At 33.4% G+C, this 22,007-nt stretch overlaps 1 protein-coding gene across 1 annotated transcript in view; it reads left to right on the top strand.

Moving 5' to 3' along the window:
- LOC105989795 (uncharacterized protein KIAA0825-like) overlaps window positions 1–21,358 on the top strand; it is a 185,734-nt gene extending 164,376 nt beyond the window's left edge. Inside the window, exon 17 of the mRNA XM_013022014.1 lies at window positions 21,256–21,358. Coding sequence (XP_012877468.1) covers window positions 21,256–21,358 — 103 coding nt within the window. The remainder of the gene's footprint in view (window positions 1–21,255) is intronic.
- The last annotated feature ends 649 nt before the right edge of the window (window positions 21,359–22,007 follow it).

Genomic DNA, 22,007 nt, shown 5'->3' with positions numbered 1-22,007 from the left:
CAGCATATATTGTGTCTTAGAGAAATTCCATGTGTACTTAAAATGAAGTATACTTTACCATCATTGGGTGCTTAATTGTATAGATGTAAATTAAGTCAAATTAATGGATAGTTTTGTTCAGGTATTCTACATAGTTGCTGATTTTCTCTCTTTTTCTATCAGTTACTAAGAATTGCTTATTCAAGTCTCAAGTAATTATTCTTTTTCTCTTCATTCCTGTCACTTTTTACCCCATTTATTCTAGAGCCCTCTTTTTAAGTGTATATCCATTTAAAATTGCTGCTATTGTTATATCTTTATCAGGAACTGATTCTTGTGAAATGTTAGTTTTTGTCTCTAGGAATATCTTTTTTAAAAACTTTAAAAAACTTTAATAAACAACTATTTAACCATTCCAGCTCTCCTATAGTCTCTGCTCACATAGTCTATACTTTCTCAACCTTTTACTTTCAGTCTCTGTGTGTCTTTGAAACTAAAGCAGATCTCTTGTAGGCAGTCTATAGCTGATTCTTCTTGCTATTGCTGTTTGGCCAGTGTCATAATGAATTACTTTTGTTTGGATGTTTAATAAATTCACAATGATGACAACTAATTTATTCTTCAGTTTAATTCTGCTATTCAGTGTTTTTTACTTCATGTATCTCTCCCGTATATGTAAATTGTCCTTCTGTTATTAACATATTTTGCATTATATTTCTTAGTATAACATTGAACATAGTCACTCAATTGGATATTTATATTTTTGAGTATTTTAATAGTTACTGTGGATGTTTAAACAAACATTTTTTTTCAAGTTTATTCCAGATTACTTTTACTTTTTGTAAAATTAGAAACTTTAGTAAACATTTAGTAGAAATAAGGAAATTAATTTGGCTTCTAGAAGACCAATCATTTTCTTTATTCGCAAAACCTTTTAAAATTATATTTTTATCAAGTGGTCTGTTTTTCCCTTGGTCATAATTTTCACAATTCTTTTAAATCTTAGTTCTATATTTAAATGACTTGTCAGTCGTGGGGCATGAAGTCAGAGTCTGGGTATTGTTCCTGAGCTTTCTCACTCAAGGCTAGCACTCTACTACTTTGAGCCACAGCACCACTTCTGGTTTTTTGGTGGTTAATTGGAGATGAGAGTTTCACAGAATTTTTTTTCTGTCTAGGCTGGTTTTGAATGGTTATCCTCAGATCTCAGCCTCCTGGGTAGCTAGGATTACAGGTATGAGCCAATGGCACCTGGCCATGAATTTATTGTCATCTTTTCACTATGGTTTTCTATTTATCTCTCAACTGAAATGCAGGCTTTAGTAGTTTACACAGGATGAGATTATGACAGTTGTCTTCCTTTAACAGTGTACATATATACAGTATATACTATATAAATATAGTATACAGTATCTCATATATAACCTTTTATCCTTATTTATTTATTTAGTCAGTTATGGGGCCTGAACTCTGAGTGCTGTCCCTTAGCTCTTCAGCTCAAGGCTAGAGCTCTACCACTTGAGCCACAGTGCCACTTCTGGCTTTTTTTGCTTATGTGGTGTTGAGGAATCTAACCCAGGCCTCATACATGCAAGGCAAATGTTTACCACTGAGCCATCTTCCCACTACATAGCCTAGACTCAGGAATATTCCTGAGTGCTGGGATTATAGTAGTGTGATACCATGCCCAGCATATATTTTGCTTTCATACTTGAATAGTTGTACAGCTTTTGAGTAATACTTTAATTTCCAGGAGACTTTGCACCATAGCTTTGTTTGTATAGATAGCTCTAGAGCCCAGCCCATCTTTCTTCCTCTGTTAACCTGTTGTTTTCATGAAAAGTTTTAAGATGTATTTTGTTACCTAAAATTAGTTATTTCACCAGCATTTGTCTTGGTTTTTATCATTTTCTATGCAAGCGCTATGCATTCTCAATGTATGTATTCAGAGCTGACATTATTTTTTGGAAAGTTTTCTTAAATTACATCATTGTATATTTTCTCTATTATGTTTAGTTGGTTCTCTTCTTTTTTAAACTCTTAAAAATTATTATTATTACAAAGGTGATGTTCAGAGGGCTATTACAGTTATGGTTCTTTTCTTTAAGAACACCAGTTATGCTTATGTTCGATCTCCTTCAGTGTCTTTCATACCTTAAATATCTCATCTTTAGCTGTTGGTTCAATTCTGTTACTCAATTTTCTTAATCCTTCTGTATCTTTTCCCCTTTTTGTTGCTTCCAGAACATGACCTTCACAAAATAAACAACTCCCAAATGCTTAGACATTATGATAAAATTTCTAGTTTATCTGTGTGGTAGGAGTTGAGGAAAGGATGCATTTTGATAATTCTTGGCATGAATCCTGAAAACATCATAGTATTTATTTCTCATAGCCCTTCACACTATTGTTTCTTACAGAAATACTCAAGATAAAGGTTTTTAGGGTTCTAACTATATTTCTTTAAAAAATACATGTACAGTGATTTTAAACATCTTTTTAGTTTAATACCATAGAAGGATTGTGTATTTGGTATTATTCTTAATCAAAATAATTGCTTAAATTTTTGAAATGATTTATTATTTTAAATGTGTACCTGTGATCATTTTATTTAAGTTTTATTGTAATGTTTATTTTATTAAGTGCTATTGGTTTACTCAGTATGTTTCTTTATTATGTGGAGTTTATTATTTATCAAACCATCTATTATAGTTCACAATATTATAAAATAAGACAGTGATGATAGATCATTATATTTATTCTTCGTATTTCTTTAAAAGCAATGCACAGGAGCTGAGCACTCCTGGCTCATGACTGTAATCCTAGCTACTCAGGAGACTGAAATCAGAGAATCACAGTTTGAAGCCATCAGGGGCAATAAAGTTCCTGGGATTCTTAGCTCCAATTATCTACCAAAAAAGAAAAAGCTGTGGCTCAAGTGCTAGAATGCTAGCCTTGGTTAAAAAAAAAAAAAGTTCATGGATATCACTTAGGCCCTGATTTCAAGCCCTAGGACCAACACATGCTTGCACACACACACACACACACACACACACACACAAACACCACACACATGCACACAAATAATAATAATAATATAATGTCCATTAAGCTTTTTAGAATATCTTACTACTTTCTGAATCAAAATTTTTTAATGGTAGTAAGAGAAGGCAACATCAACCAGTAGTAACTTTATGATAGTATATGTTCCTGTATAATTTAAGTGGAAATAATGGAATGATTTTTAAAGATAATTGTATTCATTGCAAATTTTAGTGTAAAAATACTGTCAAAGGGATTTATTGCCACCATAGCTTCTATATATATATATATATATATATATATATATATATATATATCTAATGGAAGACAACTGAGAACTTTCTAATGTACACAACATTTCTACAATTGCAAATAAATTATCAACACTTTATAAGGGGTTCATTGTTGACATAGGATCTCACTCTGTTGTTCAGCCCATCTCGGCCTGCTACACTCAATGATATACCAGCCTCAGCTTCCTGAATGCAGACATGATAGGCACATGTCACCATGCCTAGTTCAAAGTTAGTGTTTATTGTTGGTTACACATGAAAATAAATCAATTATGACACATTAAATTTATTTGAACACAAATTAGAAATGTATGCTTAAGTACAACAAATAATGGTACTGTGGCAGAAGGTATCCTCTACTATCAATTACAGTGACTGCATATAAACTATTGGTCACTTGAAAAAAATAAGAAATAAGATAGATGGTTAAATATTGGTGATAGCCATGTGTCCATGGCTCACACCTGTAACCCTGGCTACTCAGGAAGCTGAGATATGAGAATCACAGTTTGAAGTCTGCCAGGCAGGAAAGTTTGTGATACTCTCATCTCCAATTAACCAGTAGCAAACTGAAAATGAAGATATGGCTCAAATGGTAGACACTGACCTTAAACACAAAATCAATTCAGCGCTAGCATGAATTCAAGCCCCTCAATCTGGGCACACACGCGCTGGTGTGAGGGCACACACACACACACAAATATTGGTTATAAAATTGATATCTAGCCAGGCTTCAGTGGCTTAGGCCTATAATCTCAACTACTCCAGAGGCTGAGATCTGAAGATCATGGTATGTGCCAATATGGTCAGACAAAACAGAGATTATCTCCATTTAACCAACAAAATGCTGAGACTGAAGGTGTGTCTCAAGTGATAGAACACCAACTGTGAGAGAAAAAACACCATAAGCATATAAGAGCACAAGGGCCTGTGTTCCATTCCCAGTGCTAGCACATGCACATAAAAAGTGATTAGGTCTTTTCTTTGGAAAAAAATTTGGAAGTATTAGCTGATAGGTTATAATAAATATTTAAGGTGATGGTTAAAATTAGGGCATCAACATTGTATATTTGTATTTGGTCTTATCGCTGTCAAGTGTGCTACTGCACCCAGACTCAGAATGAATGAAATATCAACTATATAGCACAAATAATTTTCTTCTAAAAGGCAAAAATTAGCAAAGTCATGATTTTTCATTGTGGATCTCAAAAAGGCCTGTACAGAGTGATGAAATGATGAAAATGGGTTTTTATTCCCTTTCCTCATACTGAATTGCCTACAGAACAAGAATAGGAGTCTGACGGACAATTTCTTTCTTCTGCATAAGTAATATTCAAGTTCTGTGCTTTCCTGAAAATATAAATAAAGGTAGAGAGCAAGGTTCAGTATGGCTGGATTAACCATTTAAAAAGCAACTAAGAGTGCATGGAGGCACACACCCTGTGATTCAGCCACTTCTCTCCCCTTGTTAACATTTGCTGAGCATCAACTTACAGCATAATACAACAGAGCTCTCAGATCATTTAAAGCAATCTCGTTGGAAATAGCTATGTAGTATCCCTTCAATGTGAGTACTATAGGTACCCTATACATCAGTGGGCAGTTTCTGCATGGAGCACTTAGCATATTTCTTTCTTCTCTATAGTTTTAACTGTGTGGGAACATGTGATCAAGGTCCTTTTTATATTCAAAATGGGTCAGCTTCTGTCTAGAAAGTGTTTTATTGTCATGATGTCACCACATCTCAAGATTTGTGACCTTTTGCACCATATGGATTCATGGTAGTCCACATCTTAGTTTACAGGCCAGAGTGCTTTTGTGCCCCCACTAGGGGGTATCAAAGGCTTTGCACTGGAATTTCAAGTACCGATAGATTTGGAAAGACAAAAAGTAATTTTTATATATTCTAAGGACCGCCAGATGTCGCAAAGGCATCATTGAAGAAGAGGTTTTTATCCAAAATGTGGCACTTATATAAGGAATACTAGTATTGTGTTTGAGAGTTGCAGAGGCCATAACAGGTCAGTGAAATGTCCTTCAAACATCTGATTTTTACAATCAAGAATGGGCCAAGATGAAAAGATAACCACATATCTGACATTGATGTTGCTACCATTTAGACAACCGATTCAATTGCCTTAGTGGGATCAATCAGGGCTTTTCTTTGAGAAACCGAAGAAATGATAGAATTTTTCTTTTTCTTTTTCTTTTTTTTTAAGGTGATGGTTTGGAGCTAGATCCCACCACTATACATTATCTGTAACCTTAACTGCTTTGTAGAAGTACAGGAAAACTTTGGTATCTCTCTCTTTCCCCCTAAGTGTAAAGCATTTTATGAGATGTACAAAATTATAATAATGAAAGAAATGGTGCTGAGTGAATTTCTGCTGAGCCAAACTGTATGCATAAATTGGCAGTTTAACAAGTAAAACTTGGAAGCAAGCATTTGATGATTGATTTTTTTATTGAGACAGAATAAGCATGATAGTGGGTAAAGTGATTTTCCTTATTGAGAGAAAATATAGTGTTTTTCAACATGTCTCTAGCATGAATAGAAATCTTGTCAAAAAATGGAGCAACACCTAATATCTTTAAAAAGGCAAATTAACATAAGTATATCACTTATTTTATGGATCAAATTTTGTACTTGTCAGTTTTATTCATAGTACCATAAATTTTATATTATAAAGGTGTTATTATTACTTTTGTTATGTCCTCTAAAAAAGTCTGATATTAACTGCTTTGTAAGTAGATTATAAAATATATTTATATATTCAATGCAGTAATAAAAATTAAGGCCAAAATATGTATTTATGTTTAGTTCTTATGCAACTCCCTAGTAATTTTAAGTACTTGAAATACATTATTCAACAAGTAACCTGCTATATATTTGTGTGTGAAGGGTTTAGTTTGAGAATACAAAAACTGTCAAGGTAAAAATAAGAAACATATATATACATATATACATATATTTGTGTGTAAAGGGTTGAGTTTGAGAATACAAAAATTGTCAAGATAAAATAAGAAACATATATCATTCTACTTATAATTCACCAAAAAATCCCTTTCTTGTAGATACTCCAAGGAGATACGTAAACTTGCTTATATGAATAATTGTATACTAAATTTAATTGAGATTTGCTGTTTAAATTTTTATGTAGATTTCTATTGCTTAAAGAGTGTATGCACATGCATGCACATGCATGCATTCATACATAAACATGCATGTTTACATATGGAATATTTGATTTGTGTATATTTTTCTTTTACCTATTTTAAATTTTAAATAAGTAATACTCATTTATATATGTAATCATGCTTAGATGTGAATATATTATTTCCATTTGGAGTAAAATACATTACCACCTAAGAAGGACATGCTGATGTGTGGTTTGGGTTATTTTTGGGCTTAATTAGTGGGCACCCTATGAATCCATTATATGTGAGTATGTATATCATGGGTCTATGGTCTATGTGAAAGATTATCTTTATTTTATTCTAAGACTTTATGTATATTTAACCTTTAATTTGACTAGCAGGTTGTATGATTTACATAAAAAATAGATCAGCTTTGAATTCACTGAATGTTATTGGTATAACATAATCAATCATCTCTAAATGTTAATGGTGTTAAAGAGCAATGAGAGCATATGTCTCATATTTGCAATCCTGTGGATTTATGAAATGATTTGGGATGTCTAAGTGCATTAGATCATGGCATTTCTATGTGGCTAACAATTGAAATTTTTAATGGTAGATATCATTCTAATAAAGTTGGAGAATCACCCAAATAATAAGTATTTCTTTTAATCTTGCAAGTACCTGGATAACTAGAGCACTCATTCTTATGATGCAAGTATAGGTAAACCACACCACAGTGCTTAAAATGCAGTGTGACTTTGCCTTTCTCTTTTCCCTATCTTTTAATAAAATATGACTTTCATATTGGTGTTATCCTAATTACATCGTGCTCACAATTCCTCAATGAAATAAAAAGTCAATATATGAATGACAGTAGTAAGGGGAAAAAAATAGGAATTCAGATGGTAAAACGCCTGTGTTGGTAACAAAGACTGACTCATTCCCTGTGTTGTGTAGCAGCTTGATCATATCTTTAAAACTGATAGTAACAAAGAATATTTATTTGTTGCTCTGCTGTTGTAGGATTTATTTTTATAAACTCAAATCCCAATTACCAGGAAAATTGTATCCTCTTTATCTCACAGAAGGGCTTGCTGAATCATAGCATATTTGGTTATTGGAACTATAATATTGTTACCTTGCTTGAAACACATGGTCTCTCTTGATATACAAGAAAAAAAACTGAATCCATTTCAATAAATTAATAGGGATGAGAATCCCAATCCATCCCTTTTTTTCAGAGGTTCACATACATTGTAATGAAATGCATTAGGAGTTTTCTTCACTTGAAATCCAAATGAGACTCATTTTGGCTCACACCCTTGACAGTCTCTTTTATAAGCATTGCTGTCTCCTGTTCTTGTGTGGGCCTAGTAAAATGCTTCCTTTGTAAGATGCACAGAGACAATATAATGCCACGAAAGACGAAGGTGTCAAAACACAAAGTTAGAGGCAATCTAATCAATGCCTCCTGATTTAGCCTTTGAAGGCTCTCTTCATTAAAACTCTTTAATGGTGAGGCTTATCTTGAGGTAGAGCTGTTACTTAATATTTTTCAGTGTCATTCTTTGGACAATCATTTGTACCTTTTAAATGTATTTTCAGTATTCATTGTTTAGTAAATTGGATGTCTTGTTAGCATGGTGGTGGTATGAATGACTTGCATCAAAATGATTGAAGGTAATAGTGTGTAAATTCTTAGTAGAATTTTTTTCCTATATCCTAATCCCCATCTTTCCCTCCAACAAAAAAAATCTTAATTTATTTTCTTTCTAAATATTGGGTATGGATGTCATTAGATGCTTTCCAAAAAACAGACATATAGCTGTTTTTCATCCCCAAGAATTTGACTGGAATTCTAAAAATCATTCAAGGCAATTAAAATTTCTATTTAAAAGAATTTCCTTGTCACTACCCTCTTTTTTTACACTAAATGCAGTCATCAAATTAATTTTCTTTTTGTCTGGAAAAGCAATGTCAACCTTCTTGCTAAAGTGATAGCAAAAAATCCTAAATGTCTCTTCTCTTCTGAGTATTTAATTTGGGGTGAATAGATTGGGAATGCTGAGAGATTGGCCAAATAATACTAACCAATTCTACACTTAGGGATTGTGTCTATATGAGAGTTTTGAAGATTATATTTTCTTAGGTGTAAATGCAAGTATATAAAATGTTTTCATCTCCTCGGTACTGTACAATAAATGAAAAACAAATTTTTGTGTATTCTTTTGACATGTGGATCATATGGCATAATGACTTGAAAAAATATATAGAAGAATATTTTATAAATGTATATGTATCTTTATTTAGACTCATGGAAAATCATACACATAGAATAGTAAATAGGCTTTAGTTTTGTTTGCTTAGTGATTCACAGAACATGCAATCTTTCCTGTAACAGATTTATCAAATGCATATGCTTTGGGATCAGCACATTTATTTAAGCCATTAAAAAAAACCTGAGACATTGAAATATTAATTTCTTTTAATATGTTTAACTTAAAAAGAATAAGAAATCCAAGAAGCCCTTACTACCCTCTCTACCTCAATTTATAATTATCAACATAAATAATTTCTAGGATGAAGAAAATGGAAAAGGATAAATGCCACAGAATTTATGCACTGGGTATCTTAAAAATGGAAGAGAATTCAAGCAACTTTGACCTGATTTTTAAATGACTCTGTGGTGACTACAGCTGCTCTAGCTTAGTAATTATTTGTGATAGGTTGTTTTTGAGTCCCATATGTATAGGAGCTCCAGGCCCAGTTACCTCATTTGCTGGCTCACAAACAGATTCTTCCAGGTGCTGAAAATTAAATTTTAATATATTATTTAAATATTAAGAGAATTACCGTTTCAGTAATTTTACTACTACAGCTGGAGTACAAAGCATGCCTATAGAATGCAGAGAATTGGCCAATTTAGTGTATATAGAAGTTTAAAGTGATTTTTAATAAATTAATCATTTGTGTATTTAGTGCATATTAATGAATATTGGGCAGTTAACTATATATAGGCAACTTTGGTTCTGTTATTTGGTTCTAGTTACTTGGGCATCCATTCATTATTGCAAATGATTATTCATTGGTCTTTTTAGATTAAAATGACAAAGATATTTAAAATATTTAAAATATGAATAAGAAATCAATACCTAATATAACTTAGCACATCTCTATTATTCTGTTCTGAAAAGAGTTTTAAAAACTGAATATTATTTTTGTCTTTCATTTCTACTTTCCAATGAGATTGAATTCAAAGCTGTTGGAAATCAGAAAAGCTTTAAAATTTTTTACTCTCAAAGACCCTGAAGGCAGTATTCAGTTTTAGCATTCCTCTTGATTTTTTTTCTTTTTGGTATGCCTTTTGACCTGTTCAAATTATGTAAAACCAACTTACATAATGTTTGTGTGGTAAGTTACATTTTATAAGTTACATGCATTCATAACAATTTTCTGTAATAAAAGTTTTCCTTTTCTAGGAAGTGTGTTTGGCACAACCCAATGGCAGTGAACTTTACATTCTCTAGAGCCAAAATTGCTTAGATTCAAATCTTAGTTCTACTACATTTGAGCTGTGTGACCTTGAATAGCCTTTCAGTTTCTTGGTTGATGATGATGTGCATTTGAAATGGAGCTAGTTTGTATTGTTGTTTCGATGGTTAAAAACTTACCAATGAATTAAAATAATACCTAGTCAAAGAAAACATTCTGTAGGTATCAGTTAATTAATAGTATTCCCCTACCACCACCACCCCCAAAAAATTCTGAAGCTGGATACAGATGTCTCATTCCTATAATCCTAGCTACTTTGGGATACTGATGCTCCCATGATTGAGAGAATCATGGTTCAAGGTCAGCCTGGGCAGAAAAAGTTCACAAGACCACCCTCTCAATAGAGAATAGTGGGTATGCCTGTTATCTTACCTATGATAGGAGGCCTAACTAAGGAGATTGTGCCCAGATACTTTCTGGGGAAATAGCAAAACCCTATCTTAAAATTAATCAGCAAAATTTACAGCTGGACTTGTGGCTCATCACTAAGAGTCCTTGCATAGTAACAGCATAGATCAAATCCCAGTTTGAGTTCAAACCCTAGTATTAACAAAAGACAAATAATATGTTTGTTTAAATATTTAAAAATATTTTAACAGTCCTTAATTTCAAATACATGTTATAAGCAAATAAAAATTCACTTTTATAACTCTTTGAAGACTAGCATTTTTTTCAAAAATACTTGTATAAAATAGACAATTGGGATATTTAACTCATTCATACAAATATACTCATTAGCCTTGGATTTACTACTTTAGATCATAATAGTAGGCCTATTATAGTTAAGTTCATAACTCCACATATAGTGTGAAAAACTGTGACACACACTGTCAAATAGTAAAACATTAAACAAAATCTTACTAAGATGAGTTACATAATTACTTCTTAAATCACAGAGCACAGTTTAAAAATAGGAGTAAAGAATTTGTCAGGCTTTTCATTTCTTGTCTCCTGTAGTGTAATTCTAGAAAAGTACCTCCTTTGAAGTCTTCTTTTAAAAACTCAACTAAAAATCACTAAATGAAAAATAATCATGCAAATTATATTACAAAGGATGAACTAAAATATATGTGAAATACATTTTTCCTTTGTAATACATGGTTTCTATGTGTCCATGTGAACAACCAATACTTTCCCAAGGTAAGGTTCAGAGTGTCAGAGTAAAGCAATTAAAATGTTTGCTGAGTATCTACTACTTTGGGTTGGGAATGGGTGTGTTGAGAGCAAGTTGGATAAAACTTTTACCTTCATAAAGTTTACATCCTCACAGACAGCAGACAATAAACTGATGAATAAAGCTGTTAACATTCTATCATAAAGGCTATGAAGTAAATTTAAAACACATAAGGCCAAACAGAGACTGGCAACACAAAATCTTATTCAAAGAGATTAAAAAATAATAACAACAACCACTTTTCTATAGCCCTGGAAGAACAATACAGAGTGAGGAGAGAGGAGAAAGGGAGGTGACTTGAGGCTAGGTTGAATGTAAGGCTGATTTTGTATGATAACACATCTGTGGAGTGTGTTAATCTTGCAGGGATGAAATAAAAAAACATCTTGCAAACACTATTCTGACTGCTATGAGTAGACTTTTAGGGTGAAAAAAGTGGAAACAGAAATTAGGAAACTACTGTAGTTCCTGCTGGAGTTAGGTGACTAGAAGGGCTTGGACTTTGGCATCTCCTTTGAAGATACTGAGCTACACAATATGAAAAATAGAGCTTGAAGGATTGCTGGCAGATTGAGTGTGATGTATGAAAGCCACAAATCAGTGAGGTGTCCCAAGATTTTGGCTTGATCAACTATATGAATGAGAGCATGATTTATTGAGATGAAGAAATCCAGAGAACTAAGGAAGTCTTGTTGTTGTTGTTGTTATTGGTAGGGAGGGAATAAAGGGTTCTCTTTTAGAACTATTATGCTTGATATGGAATCAAGACATCAAGGAGGAGTAGGAGATTGACAAAATACTAGGGAACTCAGATGAAAGATTGGGATTGGAATTAGTGTAGCACTAATCAACATCCAGATGGTATATAAGAGCTATAATGGAACTGATTAGCATCTTCTTGATTAGCATCTTCCTGAATTGAAAGCTGAAATCTAGAGACTCTAGCATCCAGATGTTGACATGATGAGAATCCATTCAGAGGAATAAGAGTGGCTAGTGACATTGGAGGAAACATGGTGTTTTTCCCTTTGGCAGAGAGTTGATTTATAGCTGACCCAGGAGTAGCTTTTTGAGAATAAGACAGACAAGTGTTAGGAAGAAAACATCCTTCTCCTGTTTTCCCACAAACCATGCTGCCATATTGCCACTGTTCCTGAGCCTGTCCAGGCTCTCCAACCTCTTCTCATTTTCTCCAAGTCCCAGCCTGCTCAGGTCTTGTATGTAATGTTATGTACTCTAATAATTAGTGACACTCATTTCTATACCAAAAAAAAAGTAGTAGAGGTGATCCCTGCCATTATTCTGTATTTGTTACTGATCTGTTGATTCTGTATCTTTCCTCTGAAAGTGAAAAAATTTACATCTGCTCTCTCAGAGCTCAGACCATTGTGCCACCCTCCCTTTCCAATTCTTCAGTAAGGGAAGAAGAGGGGGAAGGGAGTGGGGAAGTCTGGCTTTACCAAGGGCTGAATTCCTTGTCTCTGTGTGGTTAATAACTCCATGGAAATCAGGGGTCAGATGGAATTTTTTCTGAGGTAGTCATGGCCCACCATGTTGTTTCTCTGATAAAAAGGTATCTCAACTTCTTAATAAGCAATTTACTAATAAACTTTTAGAATACAATCAAGTTAAGGACTGTTTTGTGTAGTACATTCATCTTTCCTAATTTTGTATCTATCACGTATAGATATTTATGGCTATTTCTATCTATCTATATTACATATAAAATTAGGAATAATGACAAATCTGTTTAAATTTATGGGAGCATGTAAACTAGAAGTTTTGTATCAAGATAATTTATTCTATAGTCTTTATAGTTTTAAATCCAATGGATAAAAATGTTTGCCTTTGATTAATCCTATCTGCAATATTATATATATATATATATATATATATATATATATATATATATATATTTCAGACATGTTACGATCCAGGAAAAAGTGGTGTGTAGGAATTAGACAGTTAGGCATTGTTAAACTTAAATATTTTATTAAAAGAACAACAACAAAGACCATACCATAAAGGAGTAATTTTTTTAAACTAGTACTTCAGGTTTAATGTGATGTGTTATTAGGCTAAATTAGTTAGCCATGACTGAAAATTTAATTTGATAGATTTTATGGAGAAATGTAACATATAGCAAAATCAATATATTCATTGTAGTTTTTAAAATGAAGATAATGCATGCTCAAATGCAACCTTGTTTTAAAAGCACATTTGAATCTGTTCTCTCATTTTTGCTGCACAATAACTATGAAGAAGGCTGGCATTATGATCCCTATTTTACAGATTAAGACTTATGGTTCAGAAGAGGTCACCTAAGGTCTAGGTGGTAGTGAGAAATGTCTGACCCTGTCATTCTGATTCCAAATCTAGATCTCTTTCCAATGTTCCATGTTGTCTTATATTTTCTGTGGCAAATTGTCTTTAGGTTATATCCCTGCAGAGGGGAATGCTGCATAGCCTTCAGTAACCACGTGATTAGCTTTTATTTTGGCTTGCTGGATGCCGTGGAGCTGATTTAAGCCTTGAGCGCCAGGGTCAATGAGCTACTCTGTGTTTAGAGCAGCTCTGTGCAGTGCAGAGCAAGCAAAGGCACCATCAGACTTTGTATTTCCAACATATTTTAAACATTTAAGAGCAAGGCTTTCTTTTTAGGCCACCCAACATGGTAATATGGTACTCTGCTGAGTAGTGTGTACCATCACTTTTTCCATCATTACTTTAGGGCAGTAGCTCAAACAGACCTTGGAAGAAAGGGAGACTTGTCAGGGTTGTGACATAGTGGTATAAGTAGCCATCTAAACTCACTTCCTCTAGACTCCAGGAATATGACTTTTGTCGACTAAGAGGTGAAATTGTTCCTCCTGTTGTCTTACTGTCTAATTTTGGCATAGGAAAAACATAAGCATCTCTGTTTTCTCTTTTTTGGCATACCACTTTTCATCAAAGGTCACAAGGGAGGGGGATAAAGAAAAGTGCCATGCTTTCAAAAAAATGACTTAACAGAAAGATCTAAAAGAATGTATAATCCATTGTGGGCTTTCAGATGTTTTTATTCTAAACATATATTGAAATTTCTCCCTACGGCAACACTTTTCAATATTTTTTTAGCATTTGTTCAATTTATATTTTTAAAAACAATTTTAAATAGAAAGCAAAGACGATATATTGCTCCAATAAGGAAGCATAAGCAAGTGATCACTGAGGAGGTACAGTGTAGAGTTCAATCAGAGGGACCTTTACTGTGACTCTCAGGACACCAGATGGGGTAGCCCTACCTCCAGGCTGTGTGCTTCCAGAGGGAGCTTCAGGAGGCCTCTGCCCTCAATAAGCTCTGAAGTAGATTTGAATTTTCTGTCTTCCCTGTAGTGAAGTTGGTTGGAAAGAAAAGTGTTTACTTTCCAATAGAAACTGAGATGTTTTTGACTAGTCCCCTGCAGTGTTTCCCCTAAATGTGTTTCTGAGAGTTTACAAAGTGTGTGTGTGTATGTATGTATGTGTATGTGTGTGTTTATGTACGTGTGTGCTTGAGTTTACTGAGGTATATGGGTATGTGTGTGTGTGTGTGGTGCCTGCCTGCTCCCGCATGTGTGTGTATTTTAGAAAACATTGTATTTCTCTTTTTATGGAAAAGCATATTGATTCATGTAGTTTTACAACACCACCTAGAATAAAACTTATAATAGTTCTATTTTACTTAGACTCTAGTAACAGAACCATTATATAAAAGTAACATAAAATATAGAAATTCATGACTTTTTTTTTTTACTATCTTTCCCCTTCCACACAAAGTTTTTAATATGTACCATGTAAAAGCCAAATTTAACACAGGAAGAAGTGTATTATGAATACTCACTACCACGGGGATTTAATTTAATCTCCCTTCCCATCAGTGTATGTGCTGCCATTCTAAGAATTAAGCACAATTTCCTTTAGACAAACAGCAAATACACTTGGACTAGCTTGATTTTATTATATTGATCGTTTTTCTCAATATTAAAGAAGTAGCCTCATTTGCTAGTTAGTATCAAAAACTCAAGTGTTAAACTCTTGTCATATGACACAATGAGTAAGATATCAGAAAAATGAATAATACTAAAGATAAAGTTTAAGGAATAGCAAAATTTATCTTGTTTTTAATGACCTTCATAATGTGATTATAGATTGTAATATCAGATCTTTGAAGCTATCCAACTGTACAGTGATTGTCATTGTTCGCTGAGCCCACATGGTGTGTCTGAGGGGAAACAATAATTAATATAACTGAAATTGTAAAATCATGAATAAATTAAGTTTTAAAATACAGTGGTAATTTGTATCACATATAGAAGTATTTATTTAGTGTTTTCTTTGTATTTCAAATAACAAGAATTTGAAACCCTGACCATTCTAAAATAATAGTGGTCTGTAAAACTTATGTTCACTATCCATCCCTTTTTCTCAGGCTCAGTAATTAAAAATGGCTATGGGCATTTTTTTATCCACTGAGATTTACCAACTGGTACAGCACTCAACATTTATAGAAGGATTTCTACACCTGCTTTAAAAAATGAAATAGCCAAATATCACAGCAGCTTTAAGTGTTTTCCTTACAAAAAAAAGAAAAAGAAGAAGTAGTTTACCTCTAGGCCTCTGGTTTTCAGCAGATAGAAAGCGCTATCATTAGCTTACCATCCGTTTTAATTTGAAATCCTAAGAACAAAAGTCATTTATAAGTCCTTTGTCATGGATTTTAAAAAAGAAGATGCCTTTTTAGTATTTGTATGTCATCATGCCAGGCCTAGAAAATTAGACTAATTTATTATTTAAAACACTGGTGGGATTCCTAATTGCATTCATCATTAGATATGACACATTTAGAACTGAGAACCATATCCAGTGAGAATTTTCCAGTTTGAATTTTGAAATAAAAATATTTTTCAAGAGATCCCTAGCTATTGCCTGTTACCATGGCAACAGTCCTATTTGTCTGAGAGCTCTGTCCGCTGCCAATGAGAGAGAGAGCAACGTCAACTAAACATACGAATACATCAAAGACAAATTCATATGCTCAATCTGATCAGCTCAATTAATGTAAGAACAGAAGCTGAAGGGGGTTAAAAGAGGGCACCCATTCAGGAGAGATGAAGCCCCTTTTAGCAGAATATACATATGCCGGCCTTTTGGGGGAGGAATTTAGCACACTGTCAAAAACATTATCAGAAAAAGAAAGTAGTAGGCCTCCTACACCTAACAGATATGAAGCTGTCAGACAAAGAATAGCACTATTCATTAAATGACACTTATTTTCTCCCACTTTACAAGAATACAGGGAACAAAACAAGCAGCGGAGCAGCTGAGAGAGACACTTTTTTCTTTTGCTAGTGATGACAGACATGCAGCAATTATGGTGATAACTAAGGAATACTAAACAAGAAGCCAGCCTCCATTCTGTTTATCACCTTAAATTTTATGTTACTAAATTTGCATGCAACTCCTGTTTTGTTTTATTATTTATGTCAGAGAGAAATTAGATGCCTTTGTTTTTAACATCGTGAGCGCCTTGAGTTTGGTGTAGCATACCTCTGTAGTCTATGAATCCTTACACTTTCTTGTTAAATGGCCATATCAGGTTGATATGCTTTTGAAGTAAGACATTGCCAACACACAACAAAACTGCCGTTCTTCACGTGAGCTGTATGTTGGCCTTGGAAGATTGGTTCATTAGTGCAAAGGGAGATATTGTATATTACTTCTGCGCATTTTTTTCAAGAGATAGAGACAAAAGTCCTACTAATTGCTACCCTTGCTTTCATGTTTCATTTTATATGATGAAATGTTATAGTGCTCGTCTGTCTGGGTTTAACAGATCCATTTTTCCCCCTTCACAGAAGTTATAGGTGGTAGGTAGTAGGAAACCCAGCATGTAGAGTTTGTAACAGGTACAGACTAGTAGGAGTTCCCCTGAGATTACTGCCCTTTAAGAATCTTATGCTTAAACCATGATGATCTGATTTAAGTCCCATTATCAATAGCCTGCTACTTATATCTGCATGATCGTGGACTGATTGATACTGACTTAGTAGCCATGTGCTCCATAATGTGCTGTCAGGAAATGCTGACAGATGCAATGAAAGAACAATAAATGTGGGGCAGCCGTAATGTAAAGGTCCAGCTAGGCTGTATGAAAACTGATAGCTAGGATATTGGCTCCTATGTTACCATATACGCCAGTCCCTCTGAGAATTTAGCTGGTGAGTGAATTAAAATGGTCTCCTGATACCTAGAAGGGGGAGGAAAAAAAAAATCTTCATTTAAGGAATTGCCGACTTTGCCAAAACATTGCTTCATAAGGACAGAGCCAAGATTTTTTTAAAAAAAGAAAGAAAGAAAAGAAAGAAAGGAAGGAAGGAATGAAGGAAGGAATGAAGGAAGGAAGGAACGAAGGAAAAAGAACTCTTATACTTGAACATCTAAGCGTGTCTGACACATCTGAGAAAGTATTTCTTAAAAATCAATATACAAAAAGAGCCCTGTATCCACCTTTTGTAATACCTAATACATTTGTATTAAATTACAAGAAGACACATTTTACTAGAATTCCTGCATTAAGTGTATGGTATTTGATACTATTTTTTTTAATCTTGATCTTCATCTTGGTGCATGAATATCTCTGGCATTTTGCCAGTGCTGGTTTTTAAGAGGAAAAGTCAATTTATTCATAGCAAACCAAAGAGGTTACTCTCTTTTTCTTGACTTAAAATGTAGCTTTAAAAGAGTTAGGTTGAACTATAGTTTATTATTTCACCATACCATTCTTCCTTGCATATTATTTTATTAGATACTTTCTGTGTTAATAGGCACCACTTGGTAATGCTTAGTAATTAAAGATGCAATCCACAGTCCAAGATTCATGTCTTAAATAATGTAGAATTCTAATGCATTTTAACAAAATATTAGTAACAAAATAACATTGTCATTTATTTTAATGTCTTTGAAATCAATATAACATATGATACATAACCTCTTAATTTTTTTTCTCTCCTTTGGGTAGGAAATGTAAAGTATGATGGAAACTTAACATATTTTCAGCTCGATCCCCTTGTGGTATCTGCATGTATTGATGTGAATTAAGGTCAAAACTGCCTTAATAATTTTGATTTGCGCCCTTCAGGAAAGACAGAAAAGGGTATTTTCTTTATTTATGAAGTTATCTAAAATGTTTTTTGGGGACTCTGGAAAATCTAGTTTGACTTTAAATAGTTTATGAAAATAATATAATCAGATGAATTTAATTTTTGCTTCAGATCTTATGGTATTAATTTGCTACATATAAAATAGCATTCACAATACATTTTTAGAATTAAAAAATTATAGTAATATTTGAATTATGCTATCTGATGAGACTGCTAAGAGTGTCAAAGCTGATCATTTGGTTAAAAAATACCTGATACCATAATGGTATAAATCCTGAAGAATGAGTTTTATACCACATTATTGTCATAACAGATCGAGTCATCATTACTGTCTGATATGCAAAGGCCTGGTTTAGAAGTCTTCTGTGGGTCCTCTTTAGCACACAAAATATTGACACAATAGACAATAATGGCTCCTTTGGAGCTATTAGGGACGATCATGTCAGGGCCTGTTCAGGCATTTCTTAGCAGGTAGCAAACAGACTTTTGACATGATAGATCATAACAAGTCCAGAGAAATAATTATCATTTCTCAGATTGTACCATACTTGGGAATTTCATAATTTATAATTTATTGAAATTAAAATATATTGTCACTAATGTGAACTTTAAATAACACATTAATTATATACTTAATATTAAACATGTTATGTATTCATGCCTATACCATGTACATTATAAGCTGTACAAACAAGCTAGGTCACATGTGGTTATTTACACTGATCCCTGCCTAGAAACTTAAGTCCACCCTGATTGTTATGAATATTCATAAAAAAATTCATTCTAAGCTTTTTACCTTTTATGCTGAGAGTCAGCCTGGAGCAAATTTTTAATGTCCATCGCATAAACCTTTGAAAGTAGACATGCTAAACTGAGAAGAGTGGGGCTGACTGATGGGCAGGAGTACTGGTGGGCACCCACCTAATTAGACCTTTTGTGTGGTCCACTTAGCTAAAGCAGAACTGGAGGTTTTTTATAAATGAAACCTTTTGAAAAGAAACCTCATTCCCCTCAAACTTTCACATGTTTGCTAAGTACAGAGATAAAAGTATAATCTGCAGAGAAAAATTCCCTGGTAGTTTGATTTATATTATCTAGAAAAAAAAAGATGAGGGATATGATGTTGGATTGTGCTATTTTTTTCTGTGCAGTTCTATTATGTTGAGATGAGAGACAAACAGACTTTTTAAAATAAAATGTCGCAAGCCATTAGCTTTTTATTAAAACAAGAAATTTTATCCATAGGGAAAAACCTTTGAAACTTGAAGACCTTCTAAAATTCTGTGTTCAGTTTTGTGTAGTGTTACTTTATTTGATGTATGTGTCAGTTAATTTTATCATATGTGAGGTATTTAAAGAATGTCCCTTGGATTATTCATCTCAAAAAATGTAAATTCAGCTTTGTCTTAAATGTGTTAATGAATACAAATCCTAACCACACCACATACAAGAAAAGTGGTTTTCGAACTGATACTAGTCACAGGCTCTATTCCCATGGCCTTTGGTGTTTTCAGATTCTAAACTTCAAAACAAACAAATAAACTAAAATTAAAGGCAAAACAAAACAAATTTTTTGAATGCAAAACTTTATTTCGACATAAAAATTTCCGCTTATTGTTAGTACTCTTAGAGAACTGGAATGGGGCAGTGCAGTTTCTGTGAGCGAAAACTGCAATGGCATAAACCTATTGCACACTGGAGGTCACCCTTGCTATTTACAAATTTTCCACAGTTTTACAAGACAAAACTAGACCCTGCCTACTTTCAATATGCACTACAATCTTGATACTTGGTATAAATACATGGATATTATGTGTCTCCCATGTATAGTTAGTCATATTAAGTGCAATTAAGGAACCCATTATGAAAATCTTATGGTTGTCTGATTTTTCTGATGAAATAAGCAAATGACAAGAAGCTTTTCAAAACGAACCTAGAAGTTTTCATTATGTATTCCTTTAATAGGTTTTCAAAATCCTTCTAAATGGTTATAACAGAATTCTAGAGTAGACTTCATATGTTTTGCTAATTTAGTGATTTGTCAGGTATAATTTTACCACCTCAATTCCAGGGAATAAATTTACCCTAGTTAATACTACTTATAGATAAAATTATTTCTGTACTAACTTTATTTTCACAAGATTTATTCATAAACAATTGACCTGATTTTTCCTACCACTTTAATTTTTTCAAAATCATCTATAATAAGAATCTTAAGTATAAGAATTATTTATTAATAAGGCTTTCTTTTTAAAGAATTAAACTCACAAATAAGTCTCTTGCTTTTGTAATTGTATGAATGACAACACATGAAACTATGGATAAAACACTTTATAATGAAGAGATGCAAAATGGGATAGATTGATAGTATCTGATTCAATTTGATTGTGATCTAAAAAATGGGAGGTTTTCTCATCTGCAAACTGTCACAACCAAACTGCAGAGCTTCAGGTGGAGCCCGTCAGCTACAGAAAAAGAGAGTAAGATTAAATACTAGCAAAAACATTATTTCGGGAACTTTTTTTTTCCTAATGAAAGAATAGGCATACCACTTTTTTGGTATATACATAGTCAATTTTTTCAAAATTATTTCATAGCACTTTTCTTAATGTTTCATTAAAAATTCTTATACCTAATTTATACGTGTTTAGCATAATAGGTCAGTTTTGTGGCACAAAGGTCAGAGATCAGGTGTGAGTTACAATGTGAAAGATGGCCTTAACGGATTCATATGAGGTAACAAGTTCAAGAGAGCAGAGAACAGATGATCATATTTCCCATTTAAACAAAAGTCTGCCAATGTTAAGGGATATTTGTCCACTAATAACATCTGAACCCCTCTTGGCTGTTTATATCATGTGAGGCCTCATCCACTGTCCTTGTCATTGTTTAGGGTTCATTGGAGGAAATTGACAAGCCATCCTGCAGGATCCAGATGGTTGATATTTTACAAAGAGAAGCAACTACACAGCCTTTTTTCTCACCTTCCTTTTTGAGACATTGCTGGTGTCATACCTTATGCCTGTAATCTCCCTTTTCAACCTAGTCATTCTGTCTTGTGTGGAAGGCTCACCACTGTTCCTGTGAAGTCTGTTCCAAACAGTCTTGACATTGATGGCTTCTCTAGAACTACCTTGGGTATATATATCATTTGTTTTGGAATTAATGCCTGTATCTTTGAGGTTTTAATTGAAATTGTGTGTGCATCACTTTCATCAGCCAGTGAGCTTGTATATCCAGCTGCAGCAAGGACTCTTTTTTTTTTTTTTCCTGTAATCCGTTCTTGTGAGAGCACATCAGTGGATGCTGAATTGTTGAAAGTAATCTCTCCCTCCTCTGAACCTTCAGAACATTTCTTTTGTATCACTTCTGTAATGGGTATTACTCCATATTTTGTATTACAGTTACTAAAGAATGTGTTTTATCTCTCTGCTAGGATGAAAATGTTGGGTAGCAGAAGTATGTGTTATGCATTTAGCATTATCATTGCTGCAACTATGTTTAGCGCCATACTTTCAATGACGATTTTCAAAAAGTTAACTGGTATTTATCAAGTACCTTGGTACAGAGCAATTGCCAAGAATGGTACAGCACAGATTATCATTGTTCATAAGATCAAGGAGGCTACAATACAGTGAATGAGAG

This window comes from Dipodomys ordii, unplaced genomic scaffold (genome assembly GCF_000151885.1).
Source record: "Dipodomys ordii isolate 6190 unplaced genomic scaffold, Dord_2.0 Scaffold59, whole genome shotgun sequence".
Taxonomy (NCBI): domain Eukaryota; kingdom Metazoa; phylum Chordata; class Mammalia; order Rodentia; family Heteromyidae; genus Dipodomys; species Dipodomys ordii.
This window is presented reverse-complemented; position numbering and strand designations above follow the sequence as displayed.